General features: G+C 44.0%; 2 protein-coding genes across 9 annotated transcripts in view; one reads left to right on the top strand and one right to left on the bottom strand.

Moving 5' to 3' along the window:
* Window positions 1–1,224: 1,224 nt before the first annotated feature.
* On the bottom strand, window positions 1,225–17,711 carry LZIC (leucine zipper and CTNNBIP1 domain containing). Of its 5 annotated transcripts, none has more exons than XM_054556704.1 (8): window positions 17,642–17,711; window positions 16,914–17,073; window positions 10,965–11,073; window positions 9,939–10,074; window positions 9,210–9,308; window positions 7,240–7,335; window positions 6,346–6,427; window positions 1,225–4,919 (listed from the first exon to the last, which is right to left on the bottom strand). In XM_054556704.1, the coding sequence occupies exons 3-8, from the start codon at window positions 11,063–11,065 to the stop codon at window positions 4,861–4,863; spliced, it is 573 nt and encodes a 190-aa protein (XP_054412679.1). In that variant the 5' UTR covers window positions 11,066–11,073; window positions 16,914–17,073; window positions 17,642–17,711; the 3' UTR covers window positions 1,225–4,860. The 5 variants fall into 5 exon arrangements, with proteins under 5 accessions (XP_054412679.1, XP_054412680.1, XP_054412681.1 ...); XM_054556705.1 differs by having other exon boundaries at window positions 16,914–17,001; window positions 17,642–17,710; XM_054556706.1 differs by having other exon boundaries at window positions 17,378–17,643.
* Window positions 17,703–18,141, top strand: part of NMNAT1 (nicotinamide nucleotide adenylyltransferase 1) — a 40,431-nt gene continuing 39,992 nt past the window's right edge. For 2 of the 4 annotated variants that reach the window (XR_008525782.2, XM_063715241.1), the window contains exon 1: window positions 17,707–17,808. The gene's annotated coding sequence lies outside the window, so the exon portion shown is untranslated. Of the gene's footprint in view, window positions 18,065–18,141 lie in introns of all 4 variants that reach the window. The other 2 variants (XM_024231429.3, XM_063715224.1) reach the window with 2 other exon arrangements.

Below are 18,141 nucleotides of genomic sequence, written 5' to 3'. Positions count from 1 at the left end.
CAGTGTGATCTTCTGGTAGAAAAATAACCAAGCATTTAGGAAGCTTCCAGTTGACAGCCTCAGACCTCTCAACTTTGCTGAAGCTCTTCAACAGTATCGACTTTCCATTGTGAACTCTTTTTTTTTTGAGACAGAGTTTCCTCTGTCGCCCAGGCTGTAATACAGTGACAAGATCTCGGCTCACAACCTCTGCCTCCCAGGTTCAAGTGATTCTCCTGCCTCAGCCTCCTGAGTAGCTGGGATTACAGGCACACGCCACCACACCTGGGTAACTTTTTCTATCTTTAGTAGAGACAGAACTCCTGACCTTGTGATCTGCCCACCTTGGCCTACCAAAGTGCTGGGATTACAGGCATGAGCCACCGCTCATGCCTTTTTTTTTTTTTTGAGACGGAGTCTTGCTCTGTTGCCCAGGCTGGAGTGCAGTGGTGCAATCTCGGCTCACTGCAAGCTCCGCCTCCCGGGTTCACGCCATTCTCCTGCCTCAGCCTCCCGAGTAGCTGGGACTACAGGCGCCCGCCACCACGCCCAGCTAATTTTTTGTATTTTCAGTAGAGACAAGGTTTCACCGTGTTAGCCAGGATGGTCTCGATCTCGTGATCTGCCCGCCTCGGCCTCCCAAAGTGCTGGGATTACAGGAGTGAGTCACGGCACCCTGCCAACAGTTTTAATTTACATACTAATGCTGGAAAACATTTTGGAAGGCAAAGAAGAACATTCACTGGTCTTAGCAATAAATAGAATAAAAAAGAAAAACGTGGACAGAAAGGTGGTTGAAAGGCTCTAGGCAAAATGGTCTGGGTTTATTTTTTTCTATAATAATTTCAGATTATCCATCATTCACTGTAATAAGATACCATTTCAGTGGTGGAGTTGCATAGTCTTTTATTTTTCTAAAGATGACCATTCCATGTTTAATGTCTTCAGAGAAGATCTAAAAATCAAAGTTAACAACCCATTTGTCCCAACTCCAACTCTTCCTGGGAACAATTCCTCATTCTGCTACTTGATTTCTTCCTTTACCACCACATAGAATATGTCTTACTGCTCACAGGATCAAAAGAAAACAAAACGTTGAAACATCAGAATTGTTTAAAACACTAGATTTCATTCAATGGTCCAACTGGACACTTGCTCATTGGAACTTATTTCTGCTTCAGCTCTAGTTCTTTGAGAAATACAAGAATTCTTTTCACCAAAATATTAGCCTGACACAAGAATGTTGAAAGGTTAGCTGCCTTAGCTTTATTGCTGCCTATAATCTCCAAAGATATCCGAACACCTAGAAGATTAAATGTAGCAAGAAGTGGAAGAGAAACACAGTTTATAAGTCATTTAATAACTATAATTGCATAGAATTTACTCACTTTTCAAGTACTTATTCTGAATGAACACCAAATTTGTGAAACAAAATATATCCTATGGTGCTTAGAATGGTTGTTAAATGGTGAGTTTGTTTTCCAAGTAAAAACTTTAAGTGCATTAACAGAGGGGAATGCACAATAATCCTATGAGGTAGGCCCTATTATCCTCATTGAATAGAAGAGAAAAGGAGGCTCAAAAAGATTAAATAACCCACAAAAAGTCACACAGCTATGACTGTCAGTGTCCTGTTGGGCACTGGAAACTAGGCCACTTTTAAAGTAAGATCATTTTAAATTGAGTACACTTACTTACAAAATGAACACATTAATGTGATAATTGACAAAATATTTCACTGACGCTGGACTTATAGAAAGTTTAAGGAAAACCAAGATTAAGGATTCCAGATTCAGATAACTCTCTTTATCTTTTTTTTAGACAGAGGTCTCACTTTGTCACCCAGTACAGTGGCGTGATCTCAGTTGACTGCAACCTCTGCCTCCCAGGTTCAGGTGATCCTCTGACCTCAGCCTCCTGAGTAGCGGGACCACAGGTGCATGCCATCAAGCCTGGCTAATTTTTTTTTTTTTTTTAGAGACAGGGTTTCACCATGTTGGCCAGGCTGGTCTCAAATCCTGAGTTCAGGCGATCCGCCCACCTCTGCCTCCCAGAGTTCTGAGATTACATGCGTGAGCCACTGTGCCAGGCATTAGGTCCCTTTCAAATACAAGATATTCCTAATTTTCCTGGTCTACTATTGCAGGGTAAGGGAAGAATCTTCTTCCTTTTTTTTTTGAGACCGTGTCTCGGTCTGTCGCCCAGGCTGGAATGCAGTGGCGCGATCTTGGCTCACCGAAACCTCTGCCTCCCAGGTTCAAGTGATTCTCCTGCCTCAGTCTCCCAAGTAGCTGAGACTACAGGCACCCGCCACTATGCCTGGCTAATTTTTGTATTTTTGTAGAGATGGGGTTTCACTATGTTGGCCAGGCTGGTCTTGAGCTCCTGATCTTGTGATCCGCCCACCTTGGCCTCCTGAAGTGATGGGATTACAGGCGTGGGCCACTGTGCCCGGCTGGTGGGAAGAATCTTCTATGGTTTAAAAAACAAACGTAGGCTGGGTGTGGTGGCTCAGGCCGGGTATGGTGGCTCACGCCTGTAATCATCCCAGCACTCTGGGAGGCTGAGGCGGGTGGATTACCTAAGGTCAGGAGTTCGAGACCAGCCTGACCAACATGGAGAAACCCTATCTCTACTAAAAACACAAAATTAGCCGGGTATGGTGGCGCATGCCTTAATCCCAGCTACTAGGGAGGCTGAGGCAGGAGAATCGCTTGAACCTGGGAGGCAGAAGTTGTGGTGAGCCAAGATCACGCCATTGCACTCCAGCCTGGGCAACAGAGTGAAAATCCATCTCAAAAAACAACAATGACAACAACAACACAACAACAAACGTAGCAATTCCATTCCTAGGTATACACCCAAAAGAATTGAAAACAGGTATTCAAACAAATATTTGTACACAAATGTTCACTGAAGCATTATTCACAATAGCCAAAAGAAGGAAACGACCCAAATCATCAACAGATACCGGATAAACAAAATATGATATCCATACAATGGAATATTATTTAGCCATAAAAAGGAATAAAGTACTGATACATGCTATAATGTTGGTTAACCTTGAAAATATGATGATGTCCCGGTGTGGTAGCTCACACCTATAATCCCAGCACTTTGGGAGGCCGAGGCAGTTGGATCACCTGAGGTCAGCTCAAGACCAGCCGGGCCAACATGGTGAAACCCTGTCTCTACTAAAGATACAAAAATTAGCCGGGCGTCGTGGTACACACCAGTAATCCCAGCTACTTGGGAAGCTGAGGCAGGAGAATCTCTTGAACCCGGGAGGCGGAGGTTGAGATTGCGCCATTGCACTCCAGCCTGGGCAATAAGAGTAAAACTCTGTCTCAAAAAAAAAAAAAAAAGAAAAGAAAATATGCTAAGTGAAAGCAGCCAGATACATGAAAAGGTCACATATCATATGATTCCATTTATATGAAATATCCAGAATAGGTAAATCCACAGAGGCAGGGTGCAATTAGTGGCTATTGTTAGCAGTCAGAGGAGAAGGGAATGGGGACTAACTGCTTAATAGGTATAGGGCCTCCTTTGGGGGTGGTAAGAATGTTCTGGAACTAGAGAGTAGTGATGGTTGCACACCACTGTAAATGTTCTGCCAACGAATGGTACACTTTAAAATGGTGAATTCTATGATATATGAATTTCACCTCTTTTAAGTTCCAAATAAGGCATCAGTGTAGCAGAGGTCCTCTAATCTGTCTGGTTGGCAAAGCACCTAGTAGTTTTACAGTACAGAAGAAACTTTAAAAATGCTTTTAATTTGTATAAAGTGCAAAGAAAAAGAATATTGAGAAGCACATGAAAGAATATAAAATGGCTAGAGCCTAAGAAATAAGCTAATATACACGCATAGGGACACATCTACATATTTGAGCATACAGAGACATGTAAATACTCAGGAGAGAAATTTGCTTTTCCTCATAACTTATTTTGTGTTTCTCCAAAACCTGAAGAGTAGATAACAGCTGACAGTTACCCCCCTCTGAGTGTGACAAGAGGTCACACACAAGGAGGGCCTCTAGCTGCCATTTCCTATTGCTTCCCTGGTGAAACAACGCAGGCAGCTAAGTCACTTTAGGAAACGCTCAACAGGGCTCCCATTGTTCTAACTTCAAAATTCCGAGATACAACAGGCCCCATTCATACAGACAGCTTACAGGCTGGGGGATGGTCCCTTAGTGTGCAGTCAACTTTTTATTGGGACACTGAATTTTCAAAAACACTGACTTGCACAAACAGTGTTAGTTATTTTTTTAAAAATGGTACAGAAATAAAATTCAAAAGATACTAAACTGGGAGTCAGGACACCTGAGTCTTACCCTCAGCTCTCTGATGCGACTTTAAGCAAAGTCGCTTGCTCTTTCTGGATCTCAGTTTCCTTGTTTGTAAAAACAGAAATGATTTCTAAGATCACTCAGAACTCTAAAATTCTATGAACACTTATGAAGTCTATTGAGCTTGCGTCACTGTTCACTCCAATGAGTGGGGATAAGTTGTAAGCAGAAAAAAATATCATTACTTCACATCTTTTCATTCACTATCAACACTTAAAAACAAACAGCCTTAATAAAAATCAAGTCCACTTTGTTTTCTCTCTTAAACAGACAAATCATAACGAACAGAGTCCAGTGAGTCCCTCTGTCGCAACAAGTTCAGGATCACTCAAGCAGGTAACCCCACATAATGCACAATGATGAAGAGCATAAACACAAGCCATAAGTATATTTTTATGTCGCTTTTTCTTAGGTTATTGATGCATTTCCAGAATCTCTTCATTTCTTTGCAATAACTGAAAACCCCCAGAAGAAAGACACCAGTTACAGTAAGAATGTGATCAACGTTACAAGCTTCTGCACCATGTCATTTTTTTGTTTTTTCAACCTCAAAACTTGCCAGAGCAAGAATTTTGTCTCCAGAGCCTAAGAAAAAAGACACATAATAAACAAAAAGATTATTTCAAGTGTGCAATTCCTGGTAAAGTGGGAAAAAATCTAACATATAGATATTAAAACAGAAAATATAATTAGCCTCCATTATCAGTGTATTAACCCCTACACGTTCCCACTGCCATCCCAATTTCCTTCCCTCTGCACAAACAATCCAGCTACAAAGGGGGACTTATTAGTTATAAATCCTTATTCTAGCTATGAAATATAACATGTAAAATTTAATTAATTAATTAATTTATTTTTTTGAGATGGAGTTTCGCTCTTGTCTCCCAGGCTGGAGTGCAGTGGTGCGATCTCGGCTCATTGCAACTTCCTCCTCCTGGGTTCAAGCAATTATCCTTGCCTCAGCCTCCCTAGTAGCAGGGATTACAGGCACGCGCCACCATGCCCAGCCAATTTTTGTGTTTTTGGTAGAGAGGGTTTCACCCTGTTGGCCGGTCTAGTCTCGAACTCCTGACCTCAGGTGATCTGCCCACCTCAGCCTCCCAAAGTGCTGGGATTACAGGCTTGAGCCACCGCACCTGGCCATAAAATTTATTTTAAAAAATTTCTGTGGAAAAAAAAAAAGAAAGAAGAAACATTTTTTGGGGGGAGACAGGTCTTGCTCTGTCACCCAGGCTGGAGTACAATGGCATGATCTTGGCTCACTGCAGCCTCAAATATCTGGGCTCAAGTGATCCTCCTGCCTCAGCTTCTCAAGTAGCTGGAATTATAAATGCATGCCACCACACCTAGCTAATTTTTTTTCTTTTTAATTTTGTTTATTTATTCATTTATTTATTTATTTGAGATGAGTCTGGCTCTGTCGCCCAGGCTGGAGTGCAGTGGCAAAATCTCGGCTCACTGCAAGCTCCGCCTCCCGGGTTCACACCATTCTCCTGCCTCAGCCTCCCGAGTAGCTGGGACTACAGGTGCCCGCCACCACGCCCAGCTAATTTTTTGTGTTTTCAGTAGAGACAGGGTTTCACCATATTAGCCAGGATGGTCTCAATCTTCTGACCTCGTGATCCGCCCGCCTCGGCCTCCCAAAGTGCTGGGATTACAGGTGTGAGCCACTGCGCCTGGCCTCGGCCTCCCTCTTTTTAATTTTGAAGACAAAGGGTCTCACCATGTTGCCCAGGCTGGTCTAGAACTCCTGGCCTCAAGCATATAATTTTAGTTTTCTGTTATAGTTACATCTACCTGACAAGTATTTTAAAAACATTAGGCTGCATTAATTTATTTTTAATATTGGGGAATAAAACCAATACAATGGATTTATAAAGAAAACAATTCTGGTTTCACTCTTAAACTCAAGGAAAGGTTATTATGTTATTTCAACCACACTCTCCATCAGTTTGTATGTAATATATGACAGTAGTATATGACCAGCTTTCAGAAATATGAGGGTACTCACCAAGGTCTGTAGAGACTTTCTCAAACTGGCTGAGTATAGCACCTGCATTTGCTGACAAGAAGGCCTCATCATCTGCAGTCAGCTAAACAAATGAAACAAAGTCCAGTTGAGTGGGTAAATGTTACAGGTGGTTCTAGAAACCAGGTAAGAATGTCTTAGGAGGCTGGGCACCGTGGCTTACGCCTGTAATCCCTGCACTTTGGGAGGCAGAGGCGGGGGTGGATCACCTGAGGTCAGGAGTTCGAGACCAGCCTGGCCAACATGATGAAACCCCATTTCTATTAAAAATATAAAAAATCAGCTGGGCGTGGTGGCGCATGCCTGTAATCCCAGCTACTCAGGAGGCTGAGGCAGTAGAATCGCTTGAACCTGGGAGGCAGAGGTTGCAGTGGGCTGAGATCGACCCACTGCATTCCAGCCTGGACAGCAAGGGCAAAACTCCGTCTCAAAAAAAAAAAAAAGGTCGGGGGGAGGGCCGGGTGCGGTGGCTCACACCTGCAATCCCAGCTCTTTGGGAGGCCGATGTAATTCCAACACTTTGGGAGGCTGTGGCGGGCAGATCACCTGAGGTCAGGAGTTCAAGACCAGCCTGGCCAACATGGTGAAACCCCATCTCTACTAAAAATACAAAAATTAGCCAGGCATAGTGGTGGGCACCTGTAATCCCAGCTACTCAGGAGGCTGAGGCAGGAGAATTGCTTGAACCTGGGAGGGGGAGGTTGCAGTGAGCTGAGATCGCACCATTGCACTCCAGCCTGGGCAACAAGAGTGAAACTCCGTCTCAGAAAAAAAAAAAAAAAAGTCTTAGTACCACAAACTAGACCACAGATCAAGATGTTTTGTACCAAATAATTCACACTTTTTCTTTATAACTAATATATTAAATACTGGTACCTTCTCTCCAAGTTTCCTGAGAGCTGTTAGTATCTCCACTTTCTGTTGAGTGTACAGGTCTCTTTCCAGCTTTCCTACCATCAGATCTCTATCCATCTAAAACGTATGAATGCAATGCATATGTTACTTAAGTGAAAAACATTCTGTATACAAAATATAGCTTTTCAGGCCAGGCGCAGTGGCTCACGCCTGTAATCCCAACACTTCGGGAGGCCAAGGCGGGCGGATCACGAGGTCAGGAGAAGGAGACCATCCTGGCTAACACGGTGAAACCCCCTCTCTACTAAAAATACAAAAAAATTAGCCAGGCGTGGTGGCGGGCACCTGTAGTCCTAGCTACTCGGGAGGCTGAGGCTGGAGAATGGTGTGAACCCGGGAGGTGGAGCTTGCAGTGAGCCGAGATAGCGCCACTGCACTCCAGCCTGGGTGACAGAGCAAGACTCCGCCACAAAAAAAAAAAAAAAAAAAAAAAATATATATATATATATATATATATATATATACATACATATATTTATATACTTATAGCTTTTCAGACGTACTTCTTAAAAAAAAATCCTCTAGCTGATTAATATTATAAAGAACTACAGATATAATACAAGGCAAATATGATAGAAATGTTAAATGCAGTTCTAGTAAATCATCTAGTAAAATATCACCCCTTCCACCAGAAACACTAATAGCATGTACTACACATTGGGAATATTCAAAGTACTTTTATGCATATTACTTCATTTAATCCTCATAACAACCATAAGAGGTAGGGACTATCTTTGTCACCTTTTTACAGACAGAGAAACCTAGGCACAAAGGGGATGAATAAAATAAGTTGTCCAGGCCGGGTGCAGTGGCTCATGCCTGTAATCCCACCACTTTGGAAGGCTGAGGTGGGTGGATCGCTTGAGCTCAGGAGTTCAAGACTATTCTGGCCAACATGGTGAAACCCTGTCTCTATGAAAAATACAAAAATTAGTGGGGTGTGGTGGTGTGTGCCTGTGGGCCCAGATACTTGAGGGGCTGAGATGGGAGACGCTTGAGCCCAGGAGACAGAGGCTGCAGTGAGCCAAGATTGCATTACTACACTGAGCCTGGGTGACAAAGTAAGACCCTGCCTCAAAAAAACCAAAAAAAAAAAAAAAAAAAAAAAAAAAATACAAAAGGCTAGGCGCAGTGGCTCACATCTATAATCCCAACACTTTGGGAGGCTGAGGTGGGCAGATCACTTGAGGTTAGGAGTTCAAGACCAGCCTGGACAACATGGTAAACCCCATTTCTACAAAAATTACAAAAATTAGCCAGGTGTGGTGGCATGTGCCTGTAGTCCCAGCTACTCAGGAGGCTGAGGCAAGAGAATCACTTGAACCCAGAGGCAGAGGTTGTACTGAACTGAGACTGCGCCACTGCCCTCCAACCTGGGCAACAGAACAAGACCCCATCTCAAAAAAAAGAAACATAAAAAACTTGTCACATACCTCAGCAGTGAAACAGGGATTCAAATCTAGCCAGTCTGACCAAAGTCCATGCTCTGAATCACTATGCTACTGAATTGCCCATAGTCACAAATAATTTGGTAACTCTTAATTACATCCAAGCCTATAAACAGACTTCTGGAAGTATCAGGTTTATAAAGATACTTGAAATTCTTAGATGAGATAGGCTACACATGCAAACAAGCAATGCTGCTAATTAATTCTCAATGTGATTTTAAGTTAGAGCTCCAGAAGTAAATGGTAAAACATTAAAGGTGGAGTCCAGGTAGAAGTGGTCAGTGGCAATTTAAACTGCTGTATATTGTTTAAAGCTCTACATTCATTATCAACTATAATTGCTGAAAGTACTAATTTTGTCAGAAAATTGTTAGTTGTGGCTCTAACATCACCTGGCAAATTTTTAAGCCATAGGATATCATAATGAATTGGCCTAGGAAATGAAAAACACACAGCAACCAAATCAATTTAAAGAAATTTTACCTCTGCTAACCTTGTCCGAAGCTGACCTGGTTGTTTCTTTGCAAACAATCTGATGACCTCTGGGGTTTTAAAGGCCTGGCTGATAGCTGCCTGAATAGCCTAGAAACACAAGAAGGCAAAAACTAACCAAAATAGTCCAACAAATCAGATATTGCAATAACTGATTGATGGATCCTTAATCTTTATCAAGGTTTACTGGTTCCTGTCATGGAAGCAATTACACAACTAAATGAAGATCTGGAAGGATATGTTGTTTATGCATAAACAGACACTCATCTAGAAGTTACACCTTGGGAGGCCAAGGCAGGAGGATTGCTTGAGCCCATGAGTTTGAGACCAGCCTCGGAAATGTAGCAAGACCCCATCTCTAAAAAAGAAAACTAAAGGCCAGGTACGGTGGCTCACGCTTGTAATCCCAGCACTTTGGGAGGCCGAGGCAGACAGATACCTGAGGTTGGGAGTTCAAGACCAGCCTGACCAACATGGAGAAACCCCATCTCTACTAAACATACAAAATTAGCTGGGTATGGTGGTGCATGCCTATAATCCCAGCTACTCAGGAGGCTGAGTAAGGAGAATCGCTTGAACCCGGGAGGCGGAGGTTGCAGTGAGCCGAGACTGCCCCACTGCACTCCAGCCTGGGCAACAGAGTAAGACTGCATCTCAAACAAAAACAAGAACAAAGAAAAAAACAAAGTCTGTCCTCTATCGCCTATATGTTATCCTTACCAGCTGCATTCCACTTAGTTCATCTACCAAAGTCATATTTCCAGACATAATTTTCTTCAGTGAATCATTAAATTCACTTAGTTGCTCCAGAGTTTCCTTTTTGGTTTCTTCATATTCATCTGTATCAAGTTCCTCTCTGAAACAGGTGAACATCATGATATGGAAAAATATAGAGTTCCAAGTGAAAAATGCAATCTTAGTACTTGTACATTAGAGAAAGGCTGAAGGGAAATATCAAAATGCTGACGGTGAATGTGTTCACATAGTAGTAGTTGAGGGCATTTTCCTGCAATATAGTTACTTTGGTAAACATTTTTCTTTTACCAAAATGAGGCATACTTAAACCACATAATAAGGCAGGGTGCCGTAGCTCACATCTGTAATCCCAGCACTTTGGAAGGCTGAGGTGGGCAGATCACCTGAGGTCAGGAGTTCGAGGCCAGCCTAGCCAACATGGTAAAACCCTGTCTCTACTAAAAATACAAAATTAGCCGGGCATGGTGGTGCATCCCTGTAATCCCAGCTACTTGGGAGGCTGAGGCAGGAGAATCACTTGAACTCAGGAAGCAGAAGTTGCAGTGGGCTGAGATTTCACCACTGCACTCCAGCCTGGGCAATACAGCAAGACTCTGTCTCAAAAAAAAAAAAAAACGCTGCAATGAACTGTTGTGGTCCTTTGTGCAGGTAAGGCTGAAACTACACGCCAGAAGTTCAAGTAGTACCTTCTTAGCCTGACAGCAGGTAGGACTGATTTAAATACTAAAGACAAAGTAGGTGTTATTTCTACTTCAAGGAAGTTAAGTATTTTGCTCAAGTTCACATGCACTTAGTAGTTAACTGAATGACTTTCATTTCCCAGCCTTCATGACTCCAAAGCCTGCAATAGGTTTACTTCTCTAATAGACAAAGCACTGCAAAGAACACTACAGGGGAATGCAGAATCATCACACATGGGCCTGCATCCACGGAGCTAGCTGCAGAAAAAACGCCAGTTTCCAGCGTAACAACATACAACTAAACTCTTACCTGCATTCCTCCAGATCTTGTAATTGTTGCATGAGTCTATCCAACTGTTCTTCTAAATTCTGCTTTAATTTGCTTGTCTCTGTCTTTCCTCTGGAAGCCATTTTAATCTCTATGTGAAACAATAAACCCACATACCATATGAAATTAACATACCAGTGCAATTTTTTAAAGTTTTATTTTTTGTAGAGACAGAGTCTCACTATGTTGTCCAGGCTGGTCTCGAACTTCTGGCCTGAGGTGACCCTCCCATCTTGGACTCCCAAAGAGGTGGGATTATAGGCATAAACCACCACACCCAGTCCCTAGTGCAATTAAAAATAGGCAGCTTCGGCTAGGCGCTGGTGGCTCAGGCCTGTAATCCCAGCACTTTGGGAGGCCGAGGCGGGCGGATCACGAGGTCAGGAGATCAAGACCATCCTGGCTAACATGGTGAAACCTCATCTCTACTAAAAATACAAAAAAGGCCGAATGCGGTAGCTCATGCCTGTAACCCCAGCACTTTTGGAAGCCGAGGTGGGTGGATCACCTGAGGTCAGGAGTTCAAGACCAGCCTGAGCAACATGGGGGAAACCCCATCTCTAAAGAAAAAAAAAGGCCAGGCACGGTGCTCACGCCTGTAATCCCAGCACTTTGGGAGGCCGAGGTGGGCGGATCATGAGGTCAGGAGATTGAGACCATCCTGGCTAACATGGTGAAACCCCATCTCTACTAAAAATATAAAAAATTAGCCGGGCGTGGTGGCGGGCACCTATAGTCCCAGCTACTTTGGAGGCTGAGGCAGGAGAATGGTGTGAACCCGGGAGGCAGAGCTTGCAGTGAGCCGAGATCACGCCACTGCACTCCTGTCTGGGCGACAGAGCAAGACTCAGGCTCAAAAAAAAAAAGAAAGAAAAAATTACTGGGCGTGATCACACGTGCCTGTAGTCCCAGCTACTTGGGAGGCTGAGGCAGGAGAATCACTTGAACCTGGGAGGCAGAGGTTGCAGTGAGCTGAGATCACGCCACTGCACTCCAGCCTGGGCGACAGAGTGAGACTACATTTCAGAAAAAAAATAAAAAGGCAGCTGGGTGCAGTGGCTCATGCACGTCTGTAATCTCAACACTTTGGGAGCCTGAGGTGGCAGGATTGCTTGAGCCCAGGAGTTCGAGACCAGCCTGGCCAATATAGTGAGACTTCATCTCTACAAAGAATAGACAATCTTAGCTAGGCATGGTGGCGGATGCCTCTAGTCCCAGCTACTCAGAAGGCTTAGGTGGGAGGACTGCTTGAGCCCAGGAATTTGAGGTTGCAGTAGCCATGATCTTGCCACTCCACTCTGGCCTGGTTGACAGAGCGAGACCCTGACTCAAAAAAAAAAAAAAAGCTACAGGTATATGAAAGAGAGTTAAACAAAGAAAATCTTAATTTAGATATAAAAGTTTAAACTCATATAGTAATAACACCCCACAAAAATACCTGAAAGTCTTCATTATTGGTCTATCTTACTCTAAACAAATTTGGTAAATGGAAATATATATATATATGTAGATCAAATGTGACTTTGCTTTATAAAATGAATCATTATAGCCCAAAACACTCCAGATATTATCTTATTGGTCTTATGTATATTGACCTAATTACTTGTGAGCATGAACTTTTTTTTTTTTTTTGAGATAGGGTCTCACTCTGTTGCCTAGGCTGAAGCACAGTGGCACAATCATAGCTCACTATAGCCTCAACCTCTCGAGCTCAAGCCATCTTCCCACCTCTGCTTCCTGAGTAGCTGAAAACACAGGCACACACCACCACACCTGGCTAATTTATTTTTTTGTAGAGATGGGGTCTCCCATGTTGCCCAAGCTGGTCTTGAACTGGGCTCAAGAGATCCTCCCACCTCAGCCTCCCAAAATGCTGGGATTATAGGTGTAAGCCCCCAAGCCCAGCAGATGAACATCTTTTAATATGAATTTCTTCTTTGGAAATGTGACCATCTTTCTGCTGGGTTATCTTTCTCTTACTGATTTATAACATGAATACAAAGCCTTTGGCTTTTCTGAGACAGGGTCTTGCTCTGTCACCCAGGCTGGAGTGCACTGGCATGATCATGGCTCATGCAGCTTTGACCTCCTAAGATCAAGCAATGAAGCCTTTGTAATTGCAAATATTATTTCGTCTCCTGACTAAATTTTATGTTTTTTTGTCATGGCAAATTATTATTTTTTAATAGACAAATCTATCTTCTCCTTTAAATCTTCTTTGTTTTGTGTACCATGAAGGCAGGCCCTAACCATCTCAAGATTTGTACATCTTTATATTCAAGACTTTTACAAATTTTTGTTTTCTAGCTGCAGAAAAAAGCCACCTGCAACATTTTTTGTTATGCTTTCAAGTAGGGGTCTAACTTTCCTTTCAAAAACACTCTTTACTAATCAGTCTTTTATTTATTGATCCAGGAGAATTTGGTCTACAAAAAAGGTGACATATTGATTAATAAATAAAAGACTGACTAGTAAAGGGTGTTAGGGCAATTGGCTAGTCATTGATAATTTTCTGTTCCTAAGGAATCACTTCTTTTTTTTTTTAGACTGAGTCTCGCTCTGTCACCCCGACTGGAGTGCGGTGGCACAATTTCAGCTCACTGCAACCTCCACCTCCTGGGTTTAAGCAATTCTCCTGCCTCAGCCTCTTGAGTGCATGCCACCTTGTCTGGCTAATTTTTGTATTTTTAGTAGAAATGTGGTTTTGCCATATTGGCCAGGTCAGTCTTGAACTCCTGACGTCAAATGATCCACTCACCCCAGCCTCCCAAAGTGCTGGGATTACAGGCATGAGGCACCCCACCTGGCTTTTTTTTTTCTTTTTTTCTTTTTTTTTTTTTTTTTGACACAGAGTATTGCTCTGTCACCCAGGCTGCAGTGCAGTAGGGCTGGAGTGCAGTGGTGTGATCTCAGCTCACTGCAACCTCCGCATCCTGGGCTCAAGTGATTCTCCTGCCTCAGCCTCCTGAGTAGCTAGGATTACAGGTGTGCCACCACACCTGCCTTTTTTTTTTGGTATTTTTAGTAGAGACAGGGTTTCGCCATGTTGGCCTTGGCCTCTTAAAATGCTGGGATTACAGGCATGAGCCACTGTGTCCCGCTCTCAGGCAACATTTCTTGCTATTTATATTATTATGGATTTATCACTGGTATATCTCGATAACTGATAATGACTTGCCTTTATTGTTTTCTCCTCCCTAAAATTCTTGGCTATTCTTGTGCACTTTCTCTTCTAGATGAATTTAAGAATCAGTCTGTCAAGTTTCATTAAATATCCTATTGACTGGGGCCAGGCATGGTGTCTCACACCTGTAATCCCAGCACTTTAGGAGGCTGAGGCAGGCAGATCACTTGAGACCAGGAGTTATAGACCAGCCTGGCTGACACGGCGAAACCCCATCTCTACAATAAATTAAAAAATTAGCTGGGCATGGTGGTGTGTGCTTGTAGTCCCAGCCACTCGGCAGGCTGAGGTGGGAGAATCATCCAAGCCTTGAAGGCAGAGGTTGCAGTGAGCTGAGATTGTGACACTGCACTCCAGTCTGGGAGACAGAGTGAGACTCCTACTCAAAAAAAAAAACCAAAAAACAAACCACAAAACTTTCCAGGTAACTTATTAAAACATGTTTTTTGTTTGTTTTGAGACAGAGTCTTGCTCTGTCGCCCAGGCTGGAGTGCAGTGGCGCGATCTCAGCTTACTACAAGCTCTGCCTCCCGGGTTCACGCCATTCTCCTGCCTCAGCCTCCCGAGTAGCTAGGACTACAGGCACCCGCCACCACGCCCAGCTAATTTTTTTTTTGTATTTTTAGTAGAGATGGGGTTTCATCGTGTTAGCCAGGATGGTCTCGATCTCCTGACCTCGTGATCCGCCCGCCTCGGCCTCCCAAAGTGCTGGGATTATAGGCGTGAGCCACTGCACGCAGCATTAAAGCATGTTTTGTTTTCCTACACATAATGAAATCATTACCAGATGATATGACATGTGTACTTCATTGAAGACGATTCTTACAGTATATTCAAAATAAAATATAATGACAAAAAATTACTACCTAATCTATTAAAATTGGCATAAGTCATCTATGATCATTAATGATATGCAAACATAAACAAGTATTATACCCAGAAGTGTAATTTATTATAGCTACATTTTATGTATAATAGTTTAGTGGATTTTTCCTGGAAATTGTCCATTTTAATTTTTCTCTTAAGTCTGTGGAATTTTCCAGTAAAAGTTGAGGCAAACCCAAGATGTAACTGACAATGTCTTTTCAGAGTTAGTTTCCTACAGTCTAACCACACTGGATGACTTGCTGTTCCAAAAATGTCATGCACTCTTTTGAGCCTGCATTTTTTTTTCTACCTATGAAGCCCAGTTCATTCATTCTTCAAAGTCTAGTTCAAGTGTCACCTTCTCTACAAGGTCTTCCTTGATTTCCTCCCAATCACTAGGTTGTGAATTATTTGAGTAGGGATTTTACCTTTTCTTTCTTTCATTCGTTCGTTCTTTCTTTCCTCTTTCTCTCTCTTTTTTTTTTTGATGGCGTCTCACCGTCACCCAGGTGGAGTGCAATGGCATGATCTTGGCTTACTGCAACCTCTGCCTCCTGGGTTCAAGTGACTCTCCTGTCTCGGTCTCCTGAGTAGCTGGGAATGTAGGTGCCCGCCACCACGCTTAGCTGATTTTTGTATTTTTAGTAGAGATGAGGTTTCACCATGTTGGCCAGGCTGGTCTCAAACTCCTGACCTCAGGTGATCCGCCCGCCTCAGCCTCCCAAAATGCTGGGATTACAGGTGTGAGCTATTGTGCCCACCCTTTACCTTTTTTTTTTTTTTTGAGACGGAGTCTCACTCTTTCACCAGGCTGGAGTGCAGTGGCACGATCTCGGCTCACTGCAACCTCCGCTTCCCGGGTTGAAGAGATTCTCCTGCCTCAGCCTCCCAAGTAGCTGGGATTACAGGCACGCACTACCACGCCCAGCTAATTTTTGTATTTTTAGGAGAGACAGGTTTCACCATGTTGGCCAGGATGGTCTCCATCTCTTGCCCTCGTGATCTGCCCGCCTTGGCCTCCCAAAGTGCTGGGATTACAGGCATGAGCCACCACACCCGGCCTTTACCGTTTCTTTATACACCAGCATCCAGCACAATCTTGGACAGACAAAAAGTGCCGAATAAACAACTGGTAGATGGATAATGAGAATTGATTGCTTCTTCTTTAGCATTCAAATCTTTTTTTAAAATTTTTTTTGAGACAGAGTCTCGCTCTGTCGTCCAGGCTGGAGTGCAGTGGCGCGATCTCGGCTCACTGCAACCTCAGCCTCCTGGGTTCAAGCAATTCTCCTGCCTCAGCCTCTCCAGTAGCTGGGACTACAGGCATGCGTCACCACACCTGGCTAATTTTTGTATTTTTAGTAGAGATGGGGTTTCACCATGTTGTCCAGGCGGGTCTCGAACTCCTGACCTCTGGTGATCCACCTGCCTCAGTCTCCCAAAGTGATGGGATTACAGGCGTGAGTCACCGCGCCCAGCCCAAATCTTATTCTCTATTTAGCACTTATTTCTGCCTTTAATTATATATGATTTTATTATAATACGTTATCTCCTTCTCTGACTAAACTCTGGAGAACAGAATATGAGTCTGATTCCTCTCTCAGCTTTCTCAGTACCTAATACAGAATAGAACGTCGACAATTTGGTCACGTATATAAAGGCTCAACATATTTTAAGGAGCTAAAGCTATTCTGAATACATTTCAGTAAAAATGGGTGCATTTTAAAAGCCTTAACCTGGTACTACATTGAGATTTATCCCCGAAAGATTAACTCGTTGACACCACCTAGTAGTCACTAAATGTGGTGCACTTTTACGAAACTACAGAAACCGCTCTCAGACACTATAATCTGGAGCGGAGGGTACTCATTCATGCTCACCTGTCTCTTAGTACTCTGATCTCTGCACAGTGCCGACCGGTCTCAAATTGCACAAACCTCCAGTTCTTGACGTTCTGAGTGTCATAAACTTGAGGAAAATGAAATTATTCATCAGGACTACAAAAGGCTCAAAGTTCAAACCACCTCGGGGTGGAGATGGCTGGAAAAAAGGAAACCATTAACAAGTAATTTTATTTGCTATATATAAACTTGCCCTAAGACAGTCCAGATAACTTCCACTTGAGCAGCCTGAGACATCAAGGGCGGGGGCCCTCTCTCCCTCGACTGCGCCTACCGCAGCCTTTCTGAGGTTCTTCCTAGCGAGGCTGAGAGGGTCTTTGAGGAAAACCCCGCATCCGGACACGCCTTGGGGATGGCGTCAAACCCAGAGGCTTGGAAAAGGTAAGGGCGGAGAGCACGCCTCTTCCTGGCTGAAAGTGAGGAGGGTTTGGCCCAGAACCAACCGGACTGGGTGAAGAATGAGCTCCGGCCACCGCAGCAAATCCCACCCCACGCAGGAACTTGAAGTCCGGCACGTAGGTCCCGCGGCGGCCGGACTCCACCAGGCCCCAATTGCCACCAGAGGTAGCCGTAAACCCACGGTCCCCGAAACTCCTTCTGGGCCTCCCAGACAAAAACTGGGACAACCTCCTTAGGCCCCCGTGATCCCCTCTGTGCCGCCTGCCCGCCCGCCAGTCCCAGAGTTTAGGGCCAAGTGCCCCGCCTACCTGAGGGCCCTGGCCTGGCGGACCGCGCCAGAGGAGCACTTCCGCTGGACGCACGCACTTCCGGCCTCCTGGAACCAATGAGAATGCGACCGAGATGTTCCCCTTGCTGGCGTCCGGGCCGCGGGTGATCTCCGGTAGCACTCGGGCCGGCGGACAGTGAGGGCGCGGTAAGCTCCCCGCAAGGAGCCTCTGAGAAACTGTTATCTTTTTGTCCTAGATATAGGGGCGTCCAAGATGGTGTGGTGGAGTCTTTAGGGTCGAATATGACCCGAGGCAAGCTCATATTCAGGTTTGGGGCAAGGAGCTTTGATTGACCCTTAATTTTTTCAGTAGAACGGAAAACGTCGGTAAAGTAGCTTCTGACCTTCGGAACAGATGGATTCACCTTGGAAAGGAAAAATCTCTTTCTAGAAGAGTCTTGAGGTCTGGCACCTTTAGGCTTAACGGGGGACGGCTGGGCGTCAGAGGAGGAAATCCTTCATTCCGAACGACTTCCCTTT

The sequence above is a fragment of the Pongo abelii genome, chromosome 1, assembly GCF_028885655.2.
Source record: "Pongo abelii isolate AG06213 chromosome 1, NHGRI_mPonAbe1-v2.0_pri, whole genome shotgun sequence".
NCBI classification, from domain to species: Eukaryota; Metazoa; Chordata; class Mammalia; order Primates; family Hominidae; genus Pongo; species Pongo abelii.
Note: the sequence above shows the minus strand (reverse complement) of the source record. Positions and strands in the feature narration are given on the sequence as shown.